The sequence below is a fragment of the Salarias fasciatus genome, chromosome 6 (genome assembly GCF_902148845.1).
Source record: "Salarias fasciatus chromosome 6, fSalaFa1.1, whole genome shotgun sequence".
NCBI classification, from domain to species: Eukaryota; Metazoa; Chordata; class Actinopteri; order Blenniiformes; family Blenniidae; genus Salarias; species Salarias fasciatus.
In genome coordinates this window covers 8,380,012-8,400,776 of record NC_043750.1, presented here as the reverse complement: position 1 = coordinate 8,400,776, position 20,765 = coordinate 8,380,012, and the positions used below count along the sequence as shown (strand labels likewise).

At 43.8% G+C, this 20,765-nt stretch overlaps 6 protein-coding genes across 6 annotated transcripts in view; 5 read left to right on the top strand and 1 right to left on the bottom strand.

The window, feature by feature from the left end:
* Positions 1 to 2,873: 2,873 nt before the first annotated feature.
* LOC115389944 (histone H4) lies at positions 2,874 to 3,185 on the top strand. Its single transcript, XM_030093533.1, has one exon. It carries the CDS (start codon positions 2,874 to 2,876, stop codon positions 3,183 to 3,185), a length of 312 nt encoding a protein of 103 aa, XP_029949393.1.
* A 920-nt stretch (positions 3,186 to 4,105) lies between these two features.
* LOC115389935 (histone H2B 1/2-like) lies at positions 4,106 to 19,380 on the top strand. Its single transcript, XM_030093524.1, has 2 exons — positions 4,106 to 4,497; positions 19,358 to 19,380. The coding sequence occupies exon 1, from the start codon at positions 4,106 to 4,108 to the stop codon at positions 4,478 to 4,480; it is 375 nt and encodes a 124-aa protein (XP_029949384.1). The 3' UTR covers positions 4,481 to 4,497; positions 19,358 to 19,380.
* LOC115389926 (histone H2A-like) lies at positions 12,321 to 12,707 on the top strand. Its single transcript, XM_030093514.1, has one exon. The coding sequence runs from the start codon at positions 12,321 to 12,323 to the stop codon at positions 12,705 to 12,707; it is 387 nt and encodes a 128-aa protein (XP_029949374.1).
* LOC115389917 (histone H1-like) lies at positions 14,934 to 15,606 on the top strand. Its single transcript, XM_030093505.1, has one exon. It carries the CDS (start codon positions 14,974 to 14,976, stop codon positions 15,604 to 15,606), a length of 633 nt encoding a protein of 210 aa, XP_029949365.1. The 5' UTR covers positions 14,934 to 14,973.
* Positions 17,314 to 20,765, bottom strand: part of LOC115389924 (histone H2B 1/2-like) — an 84,386-nt gene continuing 80,934 nt past the window's right edge. The window contains exon 4 of the mRNA XM_030093513.1: positions 17,314 to 17,363. Within this exon, the coding sequence (XP_029949373.1) occupies positions 17,348 to 17,363 (16 nt within the window). The 3' untranslated portion in view covers positions 17,314 to 17,347. The remainder of the gene's footprint in view (positions 17,364 to 20,765) is intronic.
* LOC115389933 (histone H2B 1/2-like) lies at positions 18,999 to 19,541 on the top strand. The gene has a single exon (XM_030093522.1). It carries the CDS (start codon positions 19,022 to 19,024, stop codon positions 19,394 to 19,396), a length of 375 nt encoding a protein of 124 aa, XP_029949382.1. The 5' UTR covers positions 18,999 to 19,021; the 3' UTR covers positions 19,397 to 19,541.

Here is a 20,765-nt window from a genome sequence, read left to right as displayed (position 1 = left end):
CTGAGTCATCGAGCACGGAACCTCAACCAGCTTACTCCAGGACAAGAAGTGTGGATAACAGATCAAAGCGCTCGTGGGACTGTGATCAACAGTCACACGGCTCCACGTTCATACATTGTCGATGGACCTCATGGTACTGTAAGGAGAAACCGTCATCATCTTGTTGCCATGAAGCCTGCACCAGAGCAGAGTGAAAGCAGAATGTTGGAGCAACCTTCACCCCCGAAGCACACTGGATTGGCTGTGGAACGGCTGTGGTCCGGACACCGCAGCTAATCCGTAGTCATTAAAATCAATGCTGTGGTTCACACCGACTGCGGTCCAGCTGCGGTCCGACTCCGGTCTGGCTCTGGAGCCCTTGCGAAGCTCCGGTCTCTTTCCGCAAGGATCCTAATTTTCCGCAAGCCGCAGCCCTACCGCGTCAATTCAGACAGAAGCAAGTCGGGTGCCAGAAGGAAACGCGATACGTGTTCCAAAACAAGTGACTTCAAAATAAAATTTGTGTCGTGTTTTTGCCTTAATATTCTATTTTTTTTACTTCTTCTGGTAGAATACAGAAAAAAACAACATCATGTAGTCATTATACACATTAGAAGGATGAACGGTTTTGTGCTTCATCACTGCAGGAAAGTGAAATGACACCAAAATGGCACAAAACAGCTCTATGACCGGAGCGGCTCTGTGTTGCCAGATTGGGCAGGTTTCTGCCAAATCAAGCATCTTTTTCTGAACACTTTGGACAGGTTGATGAAATTATGTTTTTATGACGTGTTTTTTAATCATACAAATACGGGTTTAACGTGCATTTTCAACCTAGATGGAAGTTTGGGCTGCTTTCTATTGAGTAAAAAGGGTTTCATATTGTTTACGCGGGGGGGGGGGGGGGGGGGGGGGGGGGGGGGGGGTATAACAACTGATCTGGCAACCAGGTTCTCATCAGTCTCACCAGGGACTGCGGTGTATCACAGTGCTGCGGTATACAGGCTTCAGTATGCTCCCCCGTCGCTGCCACGGCGTTCCTACGCCGGCAACCCTCCGCCGCTACTGAACATATCTTGCTTCTCCGTCAAGGGAACGCCCTACTCTGCCAAGCCACTAGCAGTCACAACAACAATGCGGCTTCCGTAGCTCCGGCTTTACCGAGACATAGATGTACATACATAGATTTCTAGACGTACGTATCTAGACACACGTGCATTTACCGAACATATATCTGCATATATGACATATCTGGCGACACCGAGCAGTGGTGGAGGAGAGGCTGAGCGGACCATGTTGAAATATTGCTGAAACTAACGAGCTTTTGGATGTTTAAAGCCGTTTTAGGAGCGGCTATACACACAGGCCCGTCTGCTAACAGTGCTAACACTGCTAATAGTATAGGGATGTGCGCCGCTCAATTTTGGATCTAAATTTCTCCTGAAGCTCTGTTCGGATCAGAAAAGCATTCCGTGTGAGGTCTACTTTATTCTATAAACAACGCGAAAGCGGACCAATCACAGCCCTCGACGTTCACGTCACCACGCGTCGCCTTGACGCGAAGTCACTTTTTTCGGGAGGCGCACGTCAAGCCCCGACGTAGGGCTACGACGTAGCCGTCGTAGGAACGCCGTCGTGGCGATGGGGGAGCATACTGAGGCCTTACCGGACCGGAGACGGACTGCAGCCGGAATGCAGCTGGACCGCATCCAGTGTGCATTGGGGGTCAGGGTGTGTTTCAGAACCGTTCTCATCAGATTCACCCCAGAACTCACAGGAATCTTCAGAACAGCCACGCACTCCCAGTACTCGGTTTGGGAAAGCGGTGGTAAGACCAACATGCTTGGACTTATAGAAAGAAAAAAAAAAGAGGAAAAAAATGTGTTCTCATTCTTGTGTGAATACTTTTAGTTATGAAGAAGTGTTATTTTACACAAGATGTTTCTGCTGAACATTTTGCTACAGTCTGCTAAAGTGGGAAAAGGAAAAAAAAAATTGTTTATTCAACAATATGGTCTTGTTTTCCTCAGGTTAAATAGGAAACAGACCTTTCAACCACGAGCCAGAATAATCCTCATGGTCTATTTGAATAAATGGCAGTCTACCCATTGATTCTAGAAAAGGGAGATGTGGCGCTATTGCATTGTTTGTGTGTTTGTGTTAAGAAACTAAAAAAGCCTCTAGTGATGACGTCAGTTATGCGACGCAGGCAGAGAGCATTAGCACCCCAAGCAGGAGTGTGTATGGCTGTTGTCGTGGATACGGCTGAATAAAGCAAGACGCAAAAACTCAGTGGGACTCACGAGGTATATTGGATAACACAGCATCTTGGAGGAATAACAGAAGAACTTTTTTTTTGATAAAAGGAGCAAGTTGATCTTAACAGTGGTAGTTTACTTCCTCTTGTATTTACAGTACTTAAACTTGAAACATTTAAATCCCAGTTTTATTTATTGTCATCACCTGTTTGTTCTGTCACATTATGAGATTTTCACAGATCTCCAACACTGAGTGTAAGATGAGCCTATTTTCTACTGTAAGTTGCTCAATTTTCAGTTGCTTGGTTGCTCGTGCCACAAGATGTCAGAAGCTTCCTGCTGAGACTGCTGCCCCCGCGACCCGGAGAAGCGGTAGAAAAGCGATGGAAGGACAAGTTCACCGAATCACCTTTAAAAACAGTTCCTGTCCAACATCACACACACAGTTCATGTGATCCTGACACTGAGGGTGTGTCGATCCTCTTTTGGTCCACCAGGAGGCAGTAGTCCAACACCGCGGAGGGGACTAGTCACGTGATTGTGACCCTCATTCTTCTATTACGTCCTCAGTTAGACTTTATGAAGGCAGAGCACACGCCGAACATTATCAGATCAGTTATTACATAACCTGACAGTATGAGCGGCAGAGGAAAGGGAGGGAAAGGTCTGGGCAAAGGAGGCGCCAAGCGCCACCGCAAAGTTCTCCGTGATAACATCCAGGGCATCACCAAGCCCGCCATCCGCCGCCTGGCCCGCCGCGGCGGAGTCAAGCGCATCTCCGGCCTCATCTACGAGGAGACTCGCGGCGTGCTCAAGGTCTTTCTGGAGAACGTCATCCGGGACGCCGTCACCTACACCGAGCACGCCAAGAGGAAGACCGTCACCGCCATGGACGTGGTCTACGCTCTCAAGAGGCAGGGACGCACTCTGTACGGCTTCGGAGGCTGAAGCTCCGTCCAGCGACCACACCAAACAAAACAAAGGCCCTTTTCAGGGCCGCCCACCTTCTCACCCAAGGGCTTTTTCCTCTTGTCGACCTATCTAAATAATTGCATGCTAAACCGTTCATGGCGAGAGGATTCTGATCAATTCACTTACTATGAAAGAGATACTCAATCAATAAGGTGGAGAACGATTCTTCAATATCCTCTACCAGGAGCTACGCTAGTCTAGGTAAAGGAAAAAGATAAGTTTAAGTGAAGTTAAAGCAGTACCCAGTCTGGGAAGTGGACTGAAAATTCACCTTCTGATCTCAAACTTGTGTGAACATGAACATTTTCAGTTCAGTCGAACAAAAATTAAATAACTCTGGTCTTCAATTCACATCACTGTTTGAAAACACAGTTCCAATTTTTCCAGGTGCAGTCACTTTAATCATAGTAAATGAACTGCAGTCAGACTCTTCAGAGTTGGTCATTAACAGGTTGAACTTCTGTCCACATGATGTGATCATGTTCAACACATCCTCTTCTCTCTGTGCTCTTCTCCTTTATTACATTCTAGTTTTTCTCAACATGTGAACAGAATGAAAACCCCAGCCCAGATCCCAGCTCCCTCCTGACTTCAGACACCTGCTTAGTTCACAGTCAGTCCACTGAAGCTTCAGAAAAATCAATATTACTCTTTCATATGTTTCTTTTAGCCGGCGTTAACTGATTTTCCCGCTTCTTTGCACAAATGACTGCAGTTGGCGCGCAGTCTGACGGTCAGACCAGTTCCCCTCAGAAAGTCGACCCCCACCCTTCAAGTAGTGAGGACTGGAACCAATCACAGCCAGGGGACAGCGCAGCAGCATCTCCATACAGCCTGTATAAAGAGGACCGCTCCAGCGGGATCCGCATTCTGCTGTGAGGAGCGAGAGAGAGAAAATGCCTGAACCTTCCAAACCCGCGCCCAAGAAGGGCTCCAAGAAAGCCGTGAGCAAGACCGCCGGCAAAGGAGGCAAGAAGAGGAGAAAGACCAGGAGGGAGAGCTACGCCATCTACGTGTACAAGGTGCTGAAGCAGGTCCACCCCGACACCGGCATCTCGTCCAAGGCCATGAGCATCATGAACTCGTTCGTCAACGACATCTTCGAGCGCATCGCCTCGGAGGCGTCTCGCCTGGCTCACTACAACAAGCGCTCCACCATCTCCTCCAGGGAGATCCAGACCGCCGTGCGTCTCCTGCTGCCCGGCGAGCTGGCCAAGCACGCCGTGTCCGAGGGCACCAAGGCCGTCACCAAGTACACCAGCTCCAAGTAAAGCGCTCTGCTGCTGCAGTTGATACCCAAAGGCTCTTATAAGAGCCACCCACTTCTTAGAAGATCAGCTCCTGTTAATCGTGATTCACTGCATCATGTGTAGAAAGTACTAATATATAGCATTATGCTTAATACTGTGACTATTTCGGCCTGATTGAAATGAATCCGTTGATCCGTTCTGGATCTTGATCGGCCACAATAAGACAGAATTAACGATCGGAAACGTTAAAGAGTCCTGCTGGGATAAGAAAGGCAAATACAGTGTAATGGAAGCGTTTCATAAACAAAATCTTTACTACATTAATGAGCAGTATGTCATTGTAGGCAAGGTACTACTGTTGATTATTCAGTGTTTGGCAGTAGAATCTTAAATGCCTTAAATCTGAACCTAAACCTAATATTCGTTATTTCAATAAACCATCCTATGTCATAGCAATACCTGAAGTCTGGGTCAAGAAGAGAGTTTAATTTAAAGGATATAAATTCAATTTAATGAATGGGTGGAACGAAAAAGGAGTGAGAACTCTAATAAGCAAGAACCCCAACTATAAGGTGGCACAGGGGATGTCAGCTGCTATTGATGGAGTGAGGGAATGTATTGCTCTGGAGTTTTGCATGAAAAAAACAATTCCAGCTGTGTATTCAGAGCCCCTGCATCCGAAGGCTTTAAAGAAAGCATGGAGGGAATATTTGCCTGTCAAAGCTTGTCAGAAGACTCTTCATTTTGTGGAGATCTCAATATGGAGTCACATGCAGTGAAACTCTGGGATCTGGTCAAATTCAAAGTTTCACAAAATAGATTTAAAGCAACACCCAATTCAGAAATTGCTTTGTAACACAGAGGGTTATAACTTAAAAAGAAAACTTATTTATAAAATGGCATTGTGTTTGTTCAAAAAGGAAAAGTATGTGTTTCAGTTGTAGGTGTGGATTTGTGGAATGTGTCGGCTGAGGGACTGAAAAAATGGTCAAAGATAAATCATTTAAGAAAAAAGATATGAAAATAAATTTTGGGGAGATAAGGTTGAGGATGGGTTGTGTTGAGTGGTGATTTTTTTTTCTGTTTGATTATTGTTTTAACAAACTCAGAGTGGACATTGAATAATTTAGTGAATGAGTATAGATTTCATTTGGGGATTGGGGCTTTCACGTTTATCTTTGGTTGTAAAGTGATGTAAAACAGTGTAATTCGGTTTTAGACAAGTATTAAAAGGGGCAGTTTCAGTTTCATATAACTTTTACTTCCTCCTGATGCTTTTCAAATGCTGCTCTTTTTTGTTTGCATTTTGTGCTTGGTTTTTACGTTTTTCTTTATTGTTCAAAATAAATGAATTAAAATGGAAAATTCCAAATTCTGGAGTTTACATGCAGTCTGAGTTTACATGCAAAGGTGTCAAATGCCTTTTATTCAGCTTTGCAGCTGATCTCCATGGTTCATGGAAAAGCTTGATTCATCCCAGAGAAATATTCCTGATCGACTGTGACCTGTACACATTTCAGAAAATGTATGTTCGGATGTTCACAGGTTGTGATTGAATCCGGTTTGATTTCCGGTTTGATTCCGGTTTGATTCCCAGCATTGTGGGAAGATGGCGGCGCCCTACAGACCGCCGGCAGCAGCGACAAACAATAACAGATACTAACTTTTTGTTGAAAACACAGTGAGTAAAATGAGTGAGGTGCAAGGCAAGAAAACTCGCGCAAACCCGATGATGGAAAAAGAAATCGAAGAGCTCCGTAAGTCGGTAGGTGCCCTGACAACTGATATGGCCAAGGTGCTAAAACAACTGGAGATGCTAACGGATCTCGTTAGTGAAGTAAAACAACTCAAAGAAATTATTCAAGAAAAGGACAAAACTATCGTACAGCTCGAAAGAAGGCTACATGACCTGGAGCAATACTCAAGGATGGACGATGTTGTTATTTCGGGGTTAAAAGTCCAACCTCGCTCGTACGCAAAAGCTGTGGAGAGAGGAGGGGAAGTAGCAGCAGACGCTCCAGCCGAAGACCTGAGGACGCTGCAGATGCAAGTTTTGGACTTTTTTAAAAGTAAAAACATCGACCTCGATGCAACCAGCATCTCAGCTTGTCACACGCTACCGCGGAGGGACATGAAGACCAACCCTGCCATCAACTAAACTAAACTAAACTAAACTAAACTAAACTAAACTGAACTAAACTAAATTAAAGTAAACCAAACCAAATTACACTAAACAAAATTAAACTAAACCAAACTAAATTAAACTAAACTAAACTATACTAACTAAATATTAGTTTAAACAGTTAAGTATCCACAAAGCTGCCCCAGGAGCTAGAATGCTGTGGGAAGTACGGTGCACTGAGCCCTGTCCTCTAATGTCTGAATGTTATTCCCTTTAGTCCGTTCATTGCTTTTCACCTGTTGTCCCCCCCTTCGAGGGGGAGTCTTCTCCAGTTTCAGTTGCTGACTCCACTATTACGAAGGCCTATGAACAAGCTCCGTCCGGACCGGGAGGACACCCCTGTCGGTCCTGCCCGTGGACTGGCTTCGGTTCTACTTCTGGGATCCGTGGTTCTTGTGCTGGACCGTCCAACGGACTGTCCTCAACATTGTCCTAGGCTTTACTTCTTATTGTCTCATGCTCGCTGTTGCCAAAGCTGTCCGTCCCTGGGAGAGGGATCCCTCCATACTGTGGTTCTCCCCAAGATTTCTTCTTTTCCCACTGGGTTTTTGGAGTTTTTTCTTGCCGGATGTGAGGGTCGAAGGTGGTGGTTGCTTCGTTCTGTCTCGTTACTGTAAATATTGACATATTACCATTATGCTTATTCACTGTTTTTACTTTTACCGACCAATGTAACATCTTGAAGCCCTCTGAGGCAACTGTTGTTGTGATACTGGGCTATACAAAAATAAATTGATTGATTGATTGATCATTTTGCGTTTTGTGAACCGAATAGACAAGACGGCTTTATTGATGCAGGGGAAGAAGCTGAAAGGAACCCAGGTATATGTTAATGAGCATCTAACGAAGAAGAACGCCGAAATTGCACGGGAGGCCCGTATTTTGAAGAAGAATGGCAAGATCAAATCAACATGGACCAGGAACTGTAAAGTGCTAATTCGGCTAAATGGATCTACGCCTGAGGAAGCCAAGACAGTAACGGTAAGAGAACTTAAAGACCTTGAAGCTTACAGATAATGTTACCGTTACTGTCCCCTCCAAGAGTGATGTGGCCTGGATGGCTACAGATAAGCTGCAATGGAAAATAGCGGAATGGTTTATGTACTCCCTTTTTTGATATTTCTCTCAATTTTAATTTTTTGGTGCTCTTTTTTGCATGGATATCCCTTTTTTGTGTGGATGTGGACTTCTCCTTATTTCTATTTGCTACTATTTGCATGGGTCAGTGTCGTGGGACATATCCGGGAAGTCGTTTTGTTTTATTTTATTATTATTTTTTTCCTTCCAATTTCTATTGGCAAGACTTTTCGTTTTTCTCCTTTCTAATGAATGAAAAACTTTTGATGAAGGACTTTTTTCAAAGACAATGACATCTATGGAGGGTGAAAATGCAGTCTTTTTCAGTTGTCAAAAAACACCTGTGGAAGAACAGTGGCCTTCTATGTGTTTTGATGAAGATATTGACCCGGAGAGTAATTTCTTTAAGTGTGGTAATACAAATAACTGCCGTTATTATACAGAGGAGCAGTTTAATACTATTAAATTAGATAACAGTATATCAATTATTCATTTCAATGCCAGAAGTCTATATGCTAACTTCCAAATTATTAAGGGTTATGTAAGTCAGTTTACCACACCATTCAGTGTGATCGCAATCTCAGAGACTTGGCTTAACTTGGAAAAAGGAGTGGACTTTCATTTAGAAGGATATGATTTGAATTTCATGAACAGAACAAACAAGATGGGAGGGGGGACAGCTCTGTATGTAGATAAAAGGTTAAAGTACCCCATTGTGGAAGGTATGACTAATGCTATTGAAGATGTGTGTGAATGTATAACCATAGAGATTGTTATGGAAAAAAAGAAAAATATTATTGTCAGCTGTGTTTACAGAGCTCCTAGCTCCAGCATTGAAGTATTTCAGAATTGGATGGAAGACACGTTTACAATGATGGAGCAAAAAGTCATGTTCATTTGTGGGGATTTCAATATTGACCTACTTAATCCTAACAAGCTTTCATCAGCGGATGAGTTTGTTGCTGCTATCTATAGCATGGCTTTATATCCTATTATCACCAAGCCTAGTAGAATAACGTGTCACTCTGCTACATTAATTGATAATATATTTACTAATAACATGAAAAATAATATAGTGAGTGGATTATTATTGAATGATATCAGTGACCATTTGCCAGTTTTTGTAATTTACAATTGTGATTACAGCATGAAGAAGGTTGGGAATAGTATGGGCTATGTGAGAGTAAGAACGGACGAAGCTCTTGATGCATTTAAAACGTGTGTGTATGAAGAGAAGGATGTTGACTCAGCATATGATGCTTTTTTAAATTCATTTCTACTGCTGTATGACAAAAACTGTCCTTTGCGACAATGGAGGAAGAAACCAAACTGTTCTGATAAGCCCTGGTTCACAAGGGGATTGTTAAATGCCTGTAAAAAAAAAAAAGAATAACTTATATAGAGATTTTATGAAACATAGAACTAGTGATAAAGAAACCAAATATAAAACTTATAAAAATAAGTTAACTGATATTATTAGGAAACGTAAGAAAGATTATTATAATGTTATACTAGAAAAGAACAAAAATAACATTAAAGGTACTTGGGATATATTAAACAAAATGATCAGAAATAGAACAACCAACTCAGGCTACCCACATCTTTTTATTGATAATGAAAAAGCTATCACCAGCATGAATGACGTGGCTGAGGGGTTTAACAATTTCTTTGTGAACGTGGGACCTGAACTAGCAAGACAAATAAAACCTTCACAAGGGGGAGATGTTTTTCAGAACTTAGGTGACAGAATTCCAGATACAATCTTTTTGAGGGATACAGATAGAAATGAAATAATTAATATTGTCAATAAGTTCAAGAATAAGACATCAAAAGATTGGAATGGCATTGATATGATGGTGATTAAGAAAGTAATTATTGCTATTGCGGATCCATTAACGTACATTTGTAACCTGTCTTTCAAATCAGGCACACTCCCTTGTAAAATGAAAACTGCTAAGGTGATCCCATTGTACAAAGCTGGTGATAAACATCTTTTCACTAATTATAGGCCAGTTTCCTTACTCTCTCAATTCTCAAAAATTCTGGAAAAAATATTCGTTATACGTTTGGACAGTTTCATTGAGAAGCATCAACTATTAATGGATTGCCAGTATGGTTTCAGAACAAACCGATCAACTTCAATGGCTTTAATGGAATTAGTGGAAGAATTAACAAGTTCAATTGACAATAAGAAATATGCAGTAGGGATTTTTATTGATCTGAAGAAAGCGTTTGATACAATTGATCATGGCATTTTATTGCATAAGTTGGAAAGGATGGGGATTAGAGGGGTAGGGTATAATTGGTTGAGTAGCTATATTGGAAACCGGCAACAGTTTGTTCAAATGGGTGAATACAGATCAACTAGCTTGGATATTACATGTGGTGTGCCGCAAGGTTCAATTCTGGGACCCAAATTATTTACTTTATATATTAATGATATATGTAAAGTATCTAGTATTGTGAAACTGGTTGTTTTTGCAGATGACACGAATATCTTTTGTTCTGGGGAAAATTTACAGCAGCTGTTGGATGTTGTCTCAGCGGAAATGTGTAAGCTGAAACTGTGGTTTGACACTAACAAATTATCACTGCATCTCAGAAAAACTAAATTTATAGTATTTGGTAAAAGTAAGATAGACTTGAATGCGCAAGTTGAGGTAACGATTGACGGTGTTGGATTGTAAAGGGTTTTTGAAAATCCTTTCCTGGGAGTGATTGTTGACCACAGTTTCAGCTGGAAACCCCATATAAAGTATGTTCGATCGAAGTTAGCAAGAAGTATTGGAGTCTTAAGTAAAGCAAGATTAATCCTGAACCAGAAATCACTATTCATGTTATACTGCACTCTTATACTACCGTATTTAACTTACTGTGTGGAGGTGTGGGGCAACACTTATAAAAGCAACTTACAGACTCTGTGCTTAATGCAAAAAAGAGCAATAAGAATAGTTAGTAATGTAGGTTATCGTGATCACACGAATGAACTGTTTTTAAATCTCCAGGCATTGAAGCTGACTGACATAGTAGAATTCAAAACCGCACAAATAATGTACAAAGCAAGCAATAACTTACTTCCTGGTAATGTACAAAAAATGTTTAGAGAGAGAGAAGGAGGGTATGACTTGAGGGGCAAATTTAAATTCAAACAACCCACTGTCTGTACCACTCTGAAAAGCATGTGTATTTCAGTCTGTGGGGTGAAACTGTGGAACAGTTTGCCTGAGTTTATTAAGGAAAGTAAAAATGTCCGACTCTTTAAAACACAGTTAAAACACTTTCTGTGTCTGAAATATAGATTGGACTGATGTTATGATGGGGAGTGAAGGAAAGGACAGGAGAAGGGAAGAAAACGGAAACAAAGAAGGAAGGAAGAAAAGGGAGGAGGTAAGGAGAAGGACAGGGGAAGGGGAACAAGAAGAAGGAAGGGGAGAGAGACGGGAAAGAGAGGAAAGGAAAAAGTGAAGGAAGGAAAGGGAAGAAAAGAGAGGAGAAAGAAGGGGAAAAAGATGAAAAAGGGGAAGTTGAGAAGAAGGAAGGAAGAAAAAGTAAGAAAGGGGAAAAATAGGGTAAAAAGAGAAAAAAGGAGGAAAGGTAGGAAACGGAAAGGTGAAGCGAGAAGAGGAGGTATTAAAAAATAAATAGAAGGGAAAGAGGAAGGAAGAGAAGAAGAAAAAAGTGCATGCATGTAAATTTGGCTATGTACACACATATATATATATATATATATATATATATATATATATATATGTGTGTGTGTGTGCGTACATGTGTTTTGAATATTTTGTGCAGTTCTATTTCTTTTTAGTTCTTTGTTGGAATATTAACTACTCATTGGTTGTTGAGACTGTCTTGTTTTTTTGTTTTTTTGTTGTTTTTTTTTGCTTTGTTAGAAATGTTGAACAGGAAGAAGGTTAGGCATGTATAAGCTACGTAGCTTCAGCCAAAACCTTTTCGGTCAACCTGGTTTTCAGTGGTGTTGCTTTGGTTGGTATACGTTTCAATATGATCGAAGTAAACTAATCTCAAATCTCAAAATGTCCCGACAGGACCTGAAAATCACAGGTAAAATGTGAACACTGAATTTGAGCCACACACACAGCTCAAAACTGAGCAAAAGAATATGAGACCAAAACACCCCTGACACCGTGAACAATTCGTCACTTCAAAATGTACAGATTGTATGGAGAGTTGCAATGACAGCCACTTTCATTCCATATAAATTGCGTTCAAAACGACTGCAACAGGCAGAAAAATGATCTTGTGAAGCTGCACAGACCTGAGTTTGAGTCTTCATAATATAAATGCGCTTCTCTTTGTTCAAAAAGGCGCGCAGTTTGGAGACTGGTGACAAAGAAAGAATGAATATATTAGAAACTGTAAATCCACTTGAAAAGCCACGGCGGGCTTTGTTCTGATTGGTCAGAAGGTCTGAGTGGAGCCGCTCCTCAGGCTGAGCTGCTGATTGGAGGACGGTTGATTCGAAGCGTCTCTCATTGGTGCGTCCCGGACTGCCTCGCGCTCTGCCCTCATATAAACCACACTTGGACACGAAAAGCTTCACTTTCTCAGAGAATCAACTCCAAAGAACCCGAAGAGAAGATGAGCGGCAGAGGAAAGACCGGCGGTAAAGCCAGAGCCAAGGCGAAGACCCGCTCGTCCCGTGCGGGCCTCCAGTTCCCGGTGGGCCGTGTTCACAGGCTGCTCCGTAAAGGCAACTACGGGGAGCGCGTGGGAGCCGGAGCCCCCGTGTACCTGGCGGCCGTGCTGGAGTACCTGACCGCTGAGATCCTGGAGCTGGCTGGAAACGCCGCCCGCGACAACAAGAAGACCCGCATCATCCCGCGTCACCTGCAGCTGGCTGTTCGCAACGACGAGGAGCTCAACAAGCTGCTGGGTGGAGTCACCATCGCTCAGGGCGGCGTCCTGCCCAACATCCAGGCGGTGCTGCTGCCCAAGAAGACCGAGAAGCCGGCCAAGGTCAAGTAAACGTCCAAACACCCCGAGGCCTTCAAACACAACGGCTCTTTTAAGAGCCACCCACCTCTCACTAAGAGCAACCAGTGTCCGTGCACCTTCTCAACTCCTGGATCCCCTCTGCGCATGTCAATGTCTCTCACTCCACCTCAACACTGCCAATTCACTTTAATCTCGATTGAGATAACTGGAACTGTCCTTGGTGCTGATTTGTGTAATTGAACAGTTCTTTAACTCCTTTATCAGTCTGGGTTCCTTTTTGCAAATCAGAGAAAAAAGACTTGCATTAATGGCATGACTTCATTTTGATTGTACTGGATGACATCTCGGACTATTTTACTAAGTAAATAAAGGGAAGACGTGCAGTGCATGTCGTGTCATAAGCTACTTAGACAATGTGTGCTTTACAATTCAAGAATTCGATTGTGAAATCCAATACACAAGATGAAAATGTATAAAGTTATAACGTACAACATGTTAGGACACCACCTTAAACGCTCATCCTCAGTCATTCTTTCAGCTTTTTCATAAAACCCCAAACATACAACAGAACATATTTATTCACAGATACACAAAGTGGTGGACCTACATGGCGTCAAGTGTTGATGTATGTGATTTTTCCAGAGGAGGCCTGCATCTTTAATCATGGTTGTCAAAAAATTACTTGGATCATTTTTATTGATCTATTTTTTGATCTATTTATTTTTGGGGGGAAGATGGCAATAAGTGAAATGAATGCAACTGAAAGTTTATTTTGAAAACACAAAAGGAACAGAATAAGAGAAGAATAAAGACTTAAAAAAATCAATGAAAAATATTCCAAAATTACATTAAACAACAGACAAGTATTTTTATGTCTCCGCACTCATTCAATTTGACATATTCATGTGTACAACTTTCCATTTTACTATATTAACAACTGAATACTCCCTCATTATTGTTTATGAATGAAATGCCTTCCCAGGCTCAATTCTTCGTTTTTTTTTTTTGTTGTTTTTTTTTTAATAATAATGAGTCATGTTTGATTTTTGTTTATTTTCCCCTACAGTTTAACAACACACATCATAATGTAGAATGTTTTTAATGCCGTTTGAACTTTGTGAACCTTGAAGTTTTGGTTTTCTCTTAAATTGTAACCTTCTCTTGCACAAAACTTTTTCGGGATGTTGTTATGATAGGTTATTTGTTGCTTGATGAAAATTTTAAATGGTTTTGAAATCTATAAGTTCAGTAAATTGAGCTTTCATTTCAGTTGCTGTGACATGCTACGTTTCTGTCAATAGAATCAAGAGATTTCGTTTAGCAGATGTAATAACGAAAGCAATAAAATAAAGTGGAAAATCAAACTGGCATTTGATATATCAAAATCGTTTGTGGAGCAAATTATCAGCTCCACAGTTTAAAATCAGGATATTCCATCGCTTCCTATGAGATTTAAGGTCCCTAGCCTCAATAAATGTGATGTATAATTGATAGAAAAGAAGAGGAATGCTGTGAAAGACATGTCAGAGGGAAGAAATGAACTGAAGTTGACTGTAAATCCTCAACTCCATCCCGTCAACAAAGCAAAAACCTAAGAACACTCAACTTATGACTTAAATCGCAAAACAACCCTATTTGTTATTTATGGCTTTATGTTCAAGTGTTTTCCTCTGGAAAACTAATATTTGAGCAGTTTAAAGTAGTGTTAGTGAGATGTGCTCCCAGCTGAAGTCAGAAAGGAGCTGCTGCGCTCTGCTTCCGCCTCCATCACTGTGTTTGATGCTCCGACAAAATGATAATTTTATCATAAAATGGTGATCAGCAGTGGAGGCTTTCTACTCACACTCTGTGAACAAACATGTGCTGAAGCTGTGGGATGTGTTTCCGTGGATGATTGTAGTGTCCGAAAGTATTTTGTGACAGGAAAGAGAGAGAAAAGCCGCTGCGAAGCGCTGAGCTCCGGACTGAATGAGTGACTTCTGAAGGCTCCAGGAACGAATCGCAGAGATCCTGAGAAGAGAATGTGAGCTGAAGGTGAAGAGACAGCAGTCCGCTGTGGACTCGTCCACTTTCAGCCCTCAGCGATGCTCACAAAGCCGTCTGGAGCTCTTTATTCTCCCGACAGAAAACACAAGTGAAGCCTGTTCAGCCTGCGCGCCGGAGCCGGGCGCCGGGCTGAGTCTCCACGGTTCTCATGGTGTGTTTAAGTCCCGCCCGCTGCTCGGAGATCCTCATCTGTGCTCGGACTCCCGTTGCTCCGCGACTCGAAATCTGACCAGCGTGTTATTTTGGAAGAATGGCAGAAGAAGCTCCAGCCGCCGCCCCCGCCGCCTCTCCGGCAAAGCCCAAGGCCGCCAAGAAGAAGTCCGCCCCGAAGAAGGCCCGGACCGGCCCCAGCGTGAGCGAGCTCATCGTCAAAGCTGTGGCCGCTTCCAAGGAGCGGAACGGCGTGTCGCTGGCCGCCCTCAAGAAGAACCTGGCCGCCGGAGGCTACGATGTGGACAAGAACAAGGCCCGCGTCAAGACCGCCGTCAAGAGCCTGGTGGCCAAGGGGACCCTGGTCCAGACCAAGGGCACCGGGGCCTCCGGCTCCTTCAAGATGAGCAAGAAGGCTGAGCCCAAGGCGAAGAAGCCCGCCAAGAAAGCGGCTCCCAAAGCCAAGAAGCCCGCCGCCGCCAAGAAGCCCGCAGCGGCTAAAAAGCCCAAAGCGACCGCAGCCAAGAAGACCGTAGCTGCTAAGAAGTCTCCCAAGAAGCCCAAGAAGCCCGCGGCCAAGAAGGCGGCAGCCAAGAGCCCCAAGAAGCCCGCCACCAAGAGCCCCAAGAAGAAGAAGGCCCCCGCAGCCAAGAAGGCTCCAGCAGCCAAGAAAGCTCCAGCAAAGAAGGCCGTCAAGCCCAAAGCCAAGAAGACCGCGGCCAAGAAGAAGTGAGCTCTCACTGTCCAACGTCCAACCTCAGCAAAGGCTCTTCTAAGAGCCACCACAGCTCTTCTAGAGACACCAGTCCTCACCACGGGAAATGCACCACATGTCAATGTTATTAGTCCCTCATGTTGTTACTTACTCATATTTCATCGATCAAGATTTTCATCATCCACTTCACCCCCTGATTTATTAACATTTACAGGATCAATCATCAACCCAGGATGTCAAACTAGCCAAGGAGCCAAGCCAAACCTTGTCAGCAATGTTCACACAAAGCCACTTCACAGCTGACTGTGATGCCCATTAGTCAGTCTAATGTCTGTAGGTTCCTGAGTAATGAAGCCCACGCTTGATGCTCACACCTCCTCCGTAATCACATGCGACACACAAGAAACCTCCACACAGTCCTCTCCATTCATTTGAGCTCTTTAACTGAGCCTGAAGTCATGTCACAAAAAATATAATGTCCACAAAAATAAATGAAATAACAAAGGCAATATCCACAGATGCAAAGAACAACAGGAAGAGAGCTCAAAGCACTGTGGCTCCACTCCTCATGCCACTCTGTCTTGTCTGATGCAGGACAGCCAAACCCAGAAAGAAACTTCACTTTCTTAACAGGCAATTAAATATAACTTCCAGAAAACCTCACTTTACTCCACAATGTCAAATAAACCTTATCCACATGGATTTTCAAAAGTAAAATAAAAAAAATAAACACACTATGAACTGTATATAAGCATATGTAAATATTATACAGAACCTGTACATAGTCCCTCCGTATCTCAACCACATATATTAGAATATGAAATCACAATTTTCACATGGAAAACAAAAAAATATATATTCAGGTTCCAACAATCTGGACTACACAAACGTGTGTGTGTGTGTGTGTGTGTGTGTGTGTGTGTGTGTGTGTGTGTGTGTGTGTGTGTGTGTGTGTGTGTGTGTGTGTGTGTGTGTGAGTTCAACCAGTCATTAGAGTGATTCACAATACCCCCTGGTCAGTACTCCAACACAGAAACATTCCTGCAACTCTGCACAGTCATGTTGGATCACAAACAGCAACTCGTCTCTTATGCTTTTCCTCCATTAAACGTGTTTCCCTCCACATTACTTTGAACAAACGGACTGCTGAAAATGTCAGCCAACAGCGACTCTCAGTCTGAGCGCGATTTTTGAAAAACTGTCCTCCAATTAGCAGCTCCTTCTCGTGAGCGTTGTGACCAATGAGAAGAAGAGACGTCACCGCGTCGCCGCTGCTCCTCCTGCTTAAGAGCAGCGACTCTCCGCTCCGTCTGCACTTCTCTTCTCAATCGCTGAAGAAAACAGCTCCAGTAATGGCTCGTACCAAGCAGACCGCGCGTAAATCCACCGGAGGCAAAGCTCCCAGGAAGCAGCTGGCCACCAAGGCCGCCCGCAAGAGCGCCCCGGCCACCGGCGGAGTCAAGAAGCCTCACCGCTACAGGCCCGGCACCGTGGCTCTGCGGGAGATCCGTCGCTACCAGAAGTCCACCGAGCTGCTCATCCGCAAGCTGCCCTTCCAGCGTCTGGTGCGAGAGATCGCTCAGGACTTCAAGACCGACCTGCGCTTCCAGAGCTCTGCGGTCATGGCCCTGCAGGAGGCCAGCGAGGCTTACCTGGTGGGCCTGTTCGAGGACACCAACCTGTGCGCCATCCACGCCAAGAGGGTCACCATCATGCCCAAAGACATCCAGCTGGCCCGCCGCATCCGCGGAGAAAGAGCTTAAACTCTCTGCAGGCTGACTGCGCCTCAAACCCACACCAACGGCTCTTTTAAGAGCCAACCACACGCACTGAGAGCTGCTTTCTCACGTGACTTCCCATACTAGTTGAATGAACTAGGCGCCTGGCTTACGTACCATACCATACCAGCTTTATTTATAAAGCACTTTAAAAACTTTACAGCCGGCCAAAGTGCTGTACACAAACAAATATAAACCACAAAATAGGTGACGTGTGTATCCGCTTACAGGAGAAAAGGGGCTGGTTGGGACACATGAAAACTTCACTCCTTTGAGTCTTATTACCTCTGAAGCAATAGCGACACCTAGTGGCTGCACACCCGTCCACCTGAACCGTTGTTTGTGTCAACACAACCGTCAAATGTGCAGCTTTGTATCAGCGAGCTCCGCTGGATGACTGGGAGCTGTCCATGGTGCTGATCTTCATCTCACTGGTTCCGCTCATAGAAAATCTGTCTGACTTATCCGCGGGGAGTCTGCAAGTAAAACGCATGTGGGAGACACATTTCTCATCTTGTTACTGATGTTGAATGACAGATAACTGTCACGAAGAGCTGGAAATGCTTGGTTTCAACTTTCTTTTTTTTTTTTTTTTAGTGCAGGGAGGGGCTTGTGTATTGCAACTCAAATGCGCATCCATGCGCATGCCAATTCCGAAATGTTTTAAAACCTTTTGTCACTCAAGAACCACAAATGAGAGCTGCAAAAGATTCACGAAAAAAAGTCACCTTCCTGTGCATTCCAGTTGTTTAATTGACATGACCATTCATGGAGTAGTTTTTTTTTTTTTTTTTTTTTGGGTTTTTTTTGTACCTCATTTTACCTAGGACGGTCCCAATGAGATTAAAAGCCTCTTTTCAAGGGACTCCTGGGGGGGTGGGTACAAAGTTACAGTTCCAAAGACACAGTGTTATAAATTACAAGTAAAAAAAGGACAATTAGTGGAGATTCATGTCCATACACTCAAAGACTCACCATCTCATCTATGCTGTATTGTTGAATATTGTTTTTTCAGCAGCTAAATATCTATTTTATCACGACTTTTGTAACTGCATTTTCTCTTGGAAGCGGGTTGAGAAAAGACCAATGTGTTTTGTATCATCACCCTATTTTGAAGTGATTACTTTACTCTTGACCTCCTCTGACTCCAGATTCCAATTAATCCCGATCATTTTGAACATTTCTTGTTTTGTTTTTTTTTTTGTTTTTTTTGTTTTTTTTTTATCAACGTTTGAAGACTTTGCTCAAATTTCGCATCCGATTGTTTTCTCTTTAAAATTCAGGAACTTCTTGTCAGTATGTGGGCATTAAGTGGATGTGAGGAACCACCTCACTGCTGTTTGATGAACTCTTTCAGAAAACCTCCCTGGTTCCATCCTAATTCTGCTCACGTTGCCTTTCAGCTCAAGGGATCCTATTTGAATTTGTGGAGGAGAAAACCGCCACTTCTAACTACTGGCGCGCAGTCGAACGGACAAAGATCAGTTTCCCCTGGAAACAAGGGAGTCCCCCTCCCCCATCGTTTCCCACCGTCTGACCAGCTGGACCAATCAGCGATGAGACACCACGCATTCTACTTTACATACCGCCTGCATAAGAAGAGTCCCTCTGACTGCAGCCGCTCATTCGTTGCTGCGAAGTACCGGAGCGTCAGGATGCCTGAACCCGCCAAGTCTGCGCCCAAGAAGGGCTCCAAGAAAGCCGTGAGCAAGACCGCCGGCAAAGGAGGCAAGAAGAAGAGGAAGACCAGGAGGGAGAGCTACGCCATCTACGTGTACAAGGTGCTGAAGCAGGTCCACCCCGACACCGGCATCTCGTCCAAGGCCATGAGCATCATGAACTCGTTCGTCAACGACATCTTCGAGCGCATCGCCTCGGAGGCGTCTCGCCTGGCTCACTACAACAAGCGCTCCACCATCACTTCTAGGGAGATCCAGACAGCCGTGCGTCTGCTGCTGCCTGGTGAGCTGGCCAAGCACGCCGTGTCCGAGGGCACCAAGGCCGTCACCAAGTACACCAGCTCCAAGTAAAGCGCTCTGCTGCTGCGGCTGAAGTCAACACCCAAAGGCTCTTTTAAGAGCCGCCCACATTCTCTGAAGAGCGCGCTTCATTAATCTCATTGAAGTTCTATCCGTTGTCATTGTAGGTATTCATGGCTCCTATTGTTGCTAAACCTTTCACAACTCATTCTGTGTAGAATGAGTCGCATTCTCGTATTCGCCATGACCGGCAGTGGGCGCAGTCGGGTATTTCAGCATGTCCTGTCAAAAAGCTTCAGAAGTGATGGGGGTTTCAAGACTGAGGCGGTCTAAGGACAAATATGTAGCGGTGCACTGTCCACAACTTGTCCTGTGACGTCGGTAAACTCAATCATTTTTGGTATTTTCACATATTAAAAATCACGGTCAAATGCACGGAGCTTCTGTGGCTCTTGGAATATTCAGATTGCATATTCTTTCCCCTCAGTGGCAGAGCTGTCGACCAGACTGGTAGAGCTGGGATTTCTAGCTCTTTGAAAGGGAGCTCTTTGACATGACTTGATGAACATCACGTGACTCTGTTAGAGCTGTCAACCTCATTAGTGTGGCATCAATCCCTTATTTTCTGACATCTGACTCTTTCACTGTCGGTTATGAGTTTTCATCTGGTGCTTAATTTGATGACCCGGCTTTAAAAATGAGGTTTTTCCAGACACATACTACTTGTGGTTCACCATGCATGTTGTCCCCAGAGAACAGCTTCAAAATACCGTTGTAAATGAAGCCATAAATGCATTTATGTCTGGTCATTAGTTCCCCTGTTGGCCACTCGGTGGACCTAGCGCTGAATGGGAAACAGGAAGTAAAGAGACATGAGAGAGACACGAGTGACACAGACACAGAAGATAGAGAGAAAAGAGCAAAAGAGAAGTTTATTTTAACTCTTCAACTGGTCAAGGGCGCACACGGTACATTGTTTCTTCGCTTGTAACTTTTGTCCTGTGATTAAAGTGATTTGTGGTGTAGTTCATCTGCATTTGATTTCTGTGTATGAACCAGTTACTCTGTGATATGCTCACTTGCACATTCGCCACTGTAAACACAGTCGTGTGTGTGTGTGTTTTCCATTGCAAAAACCTCTGATAAAACTGGTTTCCTTGTTAACTGGTGACTGACTTCCTGTAGCATTTCCTTCTGCTGCTGTGAGGAGCAGCACTCCTCTGCTAGTTAGCTGCTGCATGCAGGTGACTGGAGCTTGCTCTGGAAAACTGAAGCTTGAAGATGTCGTCAGTCGTTCCGATGAAGGCAGTGGTGACAGCCCAGACTCATCAGGCACACAGGAGACACGTGAAGGAAGCCTGGATAATTTGCACACAGGAACACCTCTCAGACAGCTGTGAACCGGCTCTCAGCTTTGACT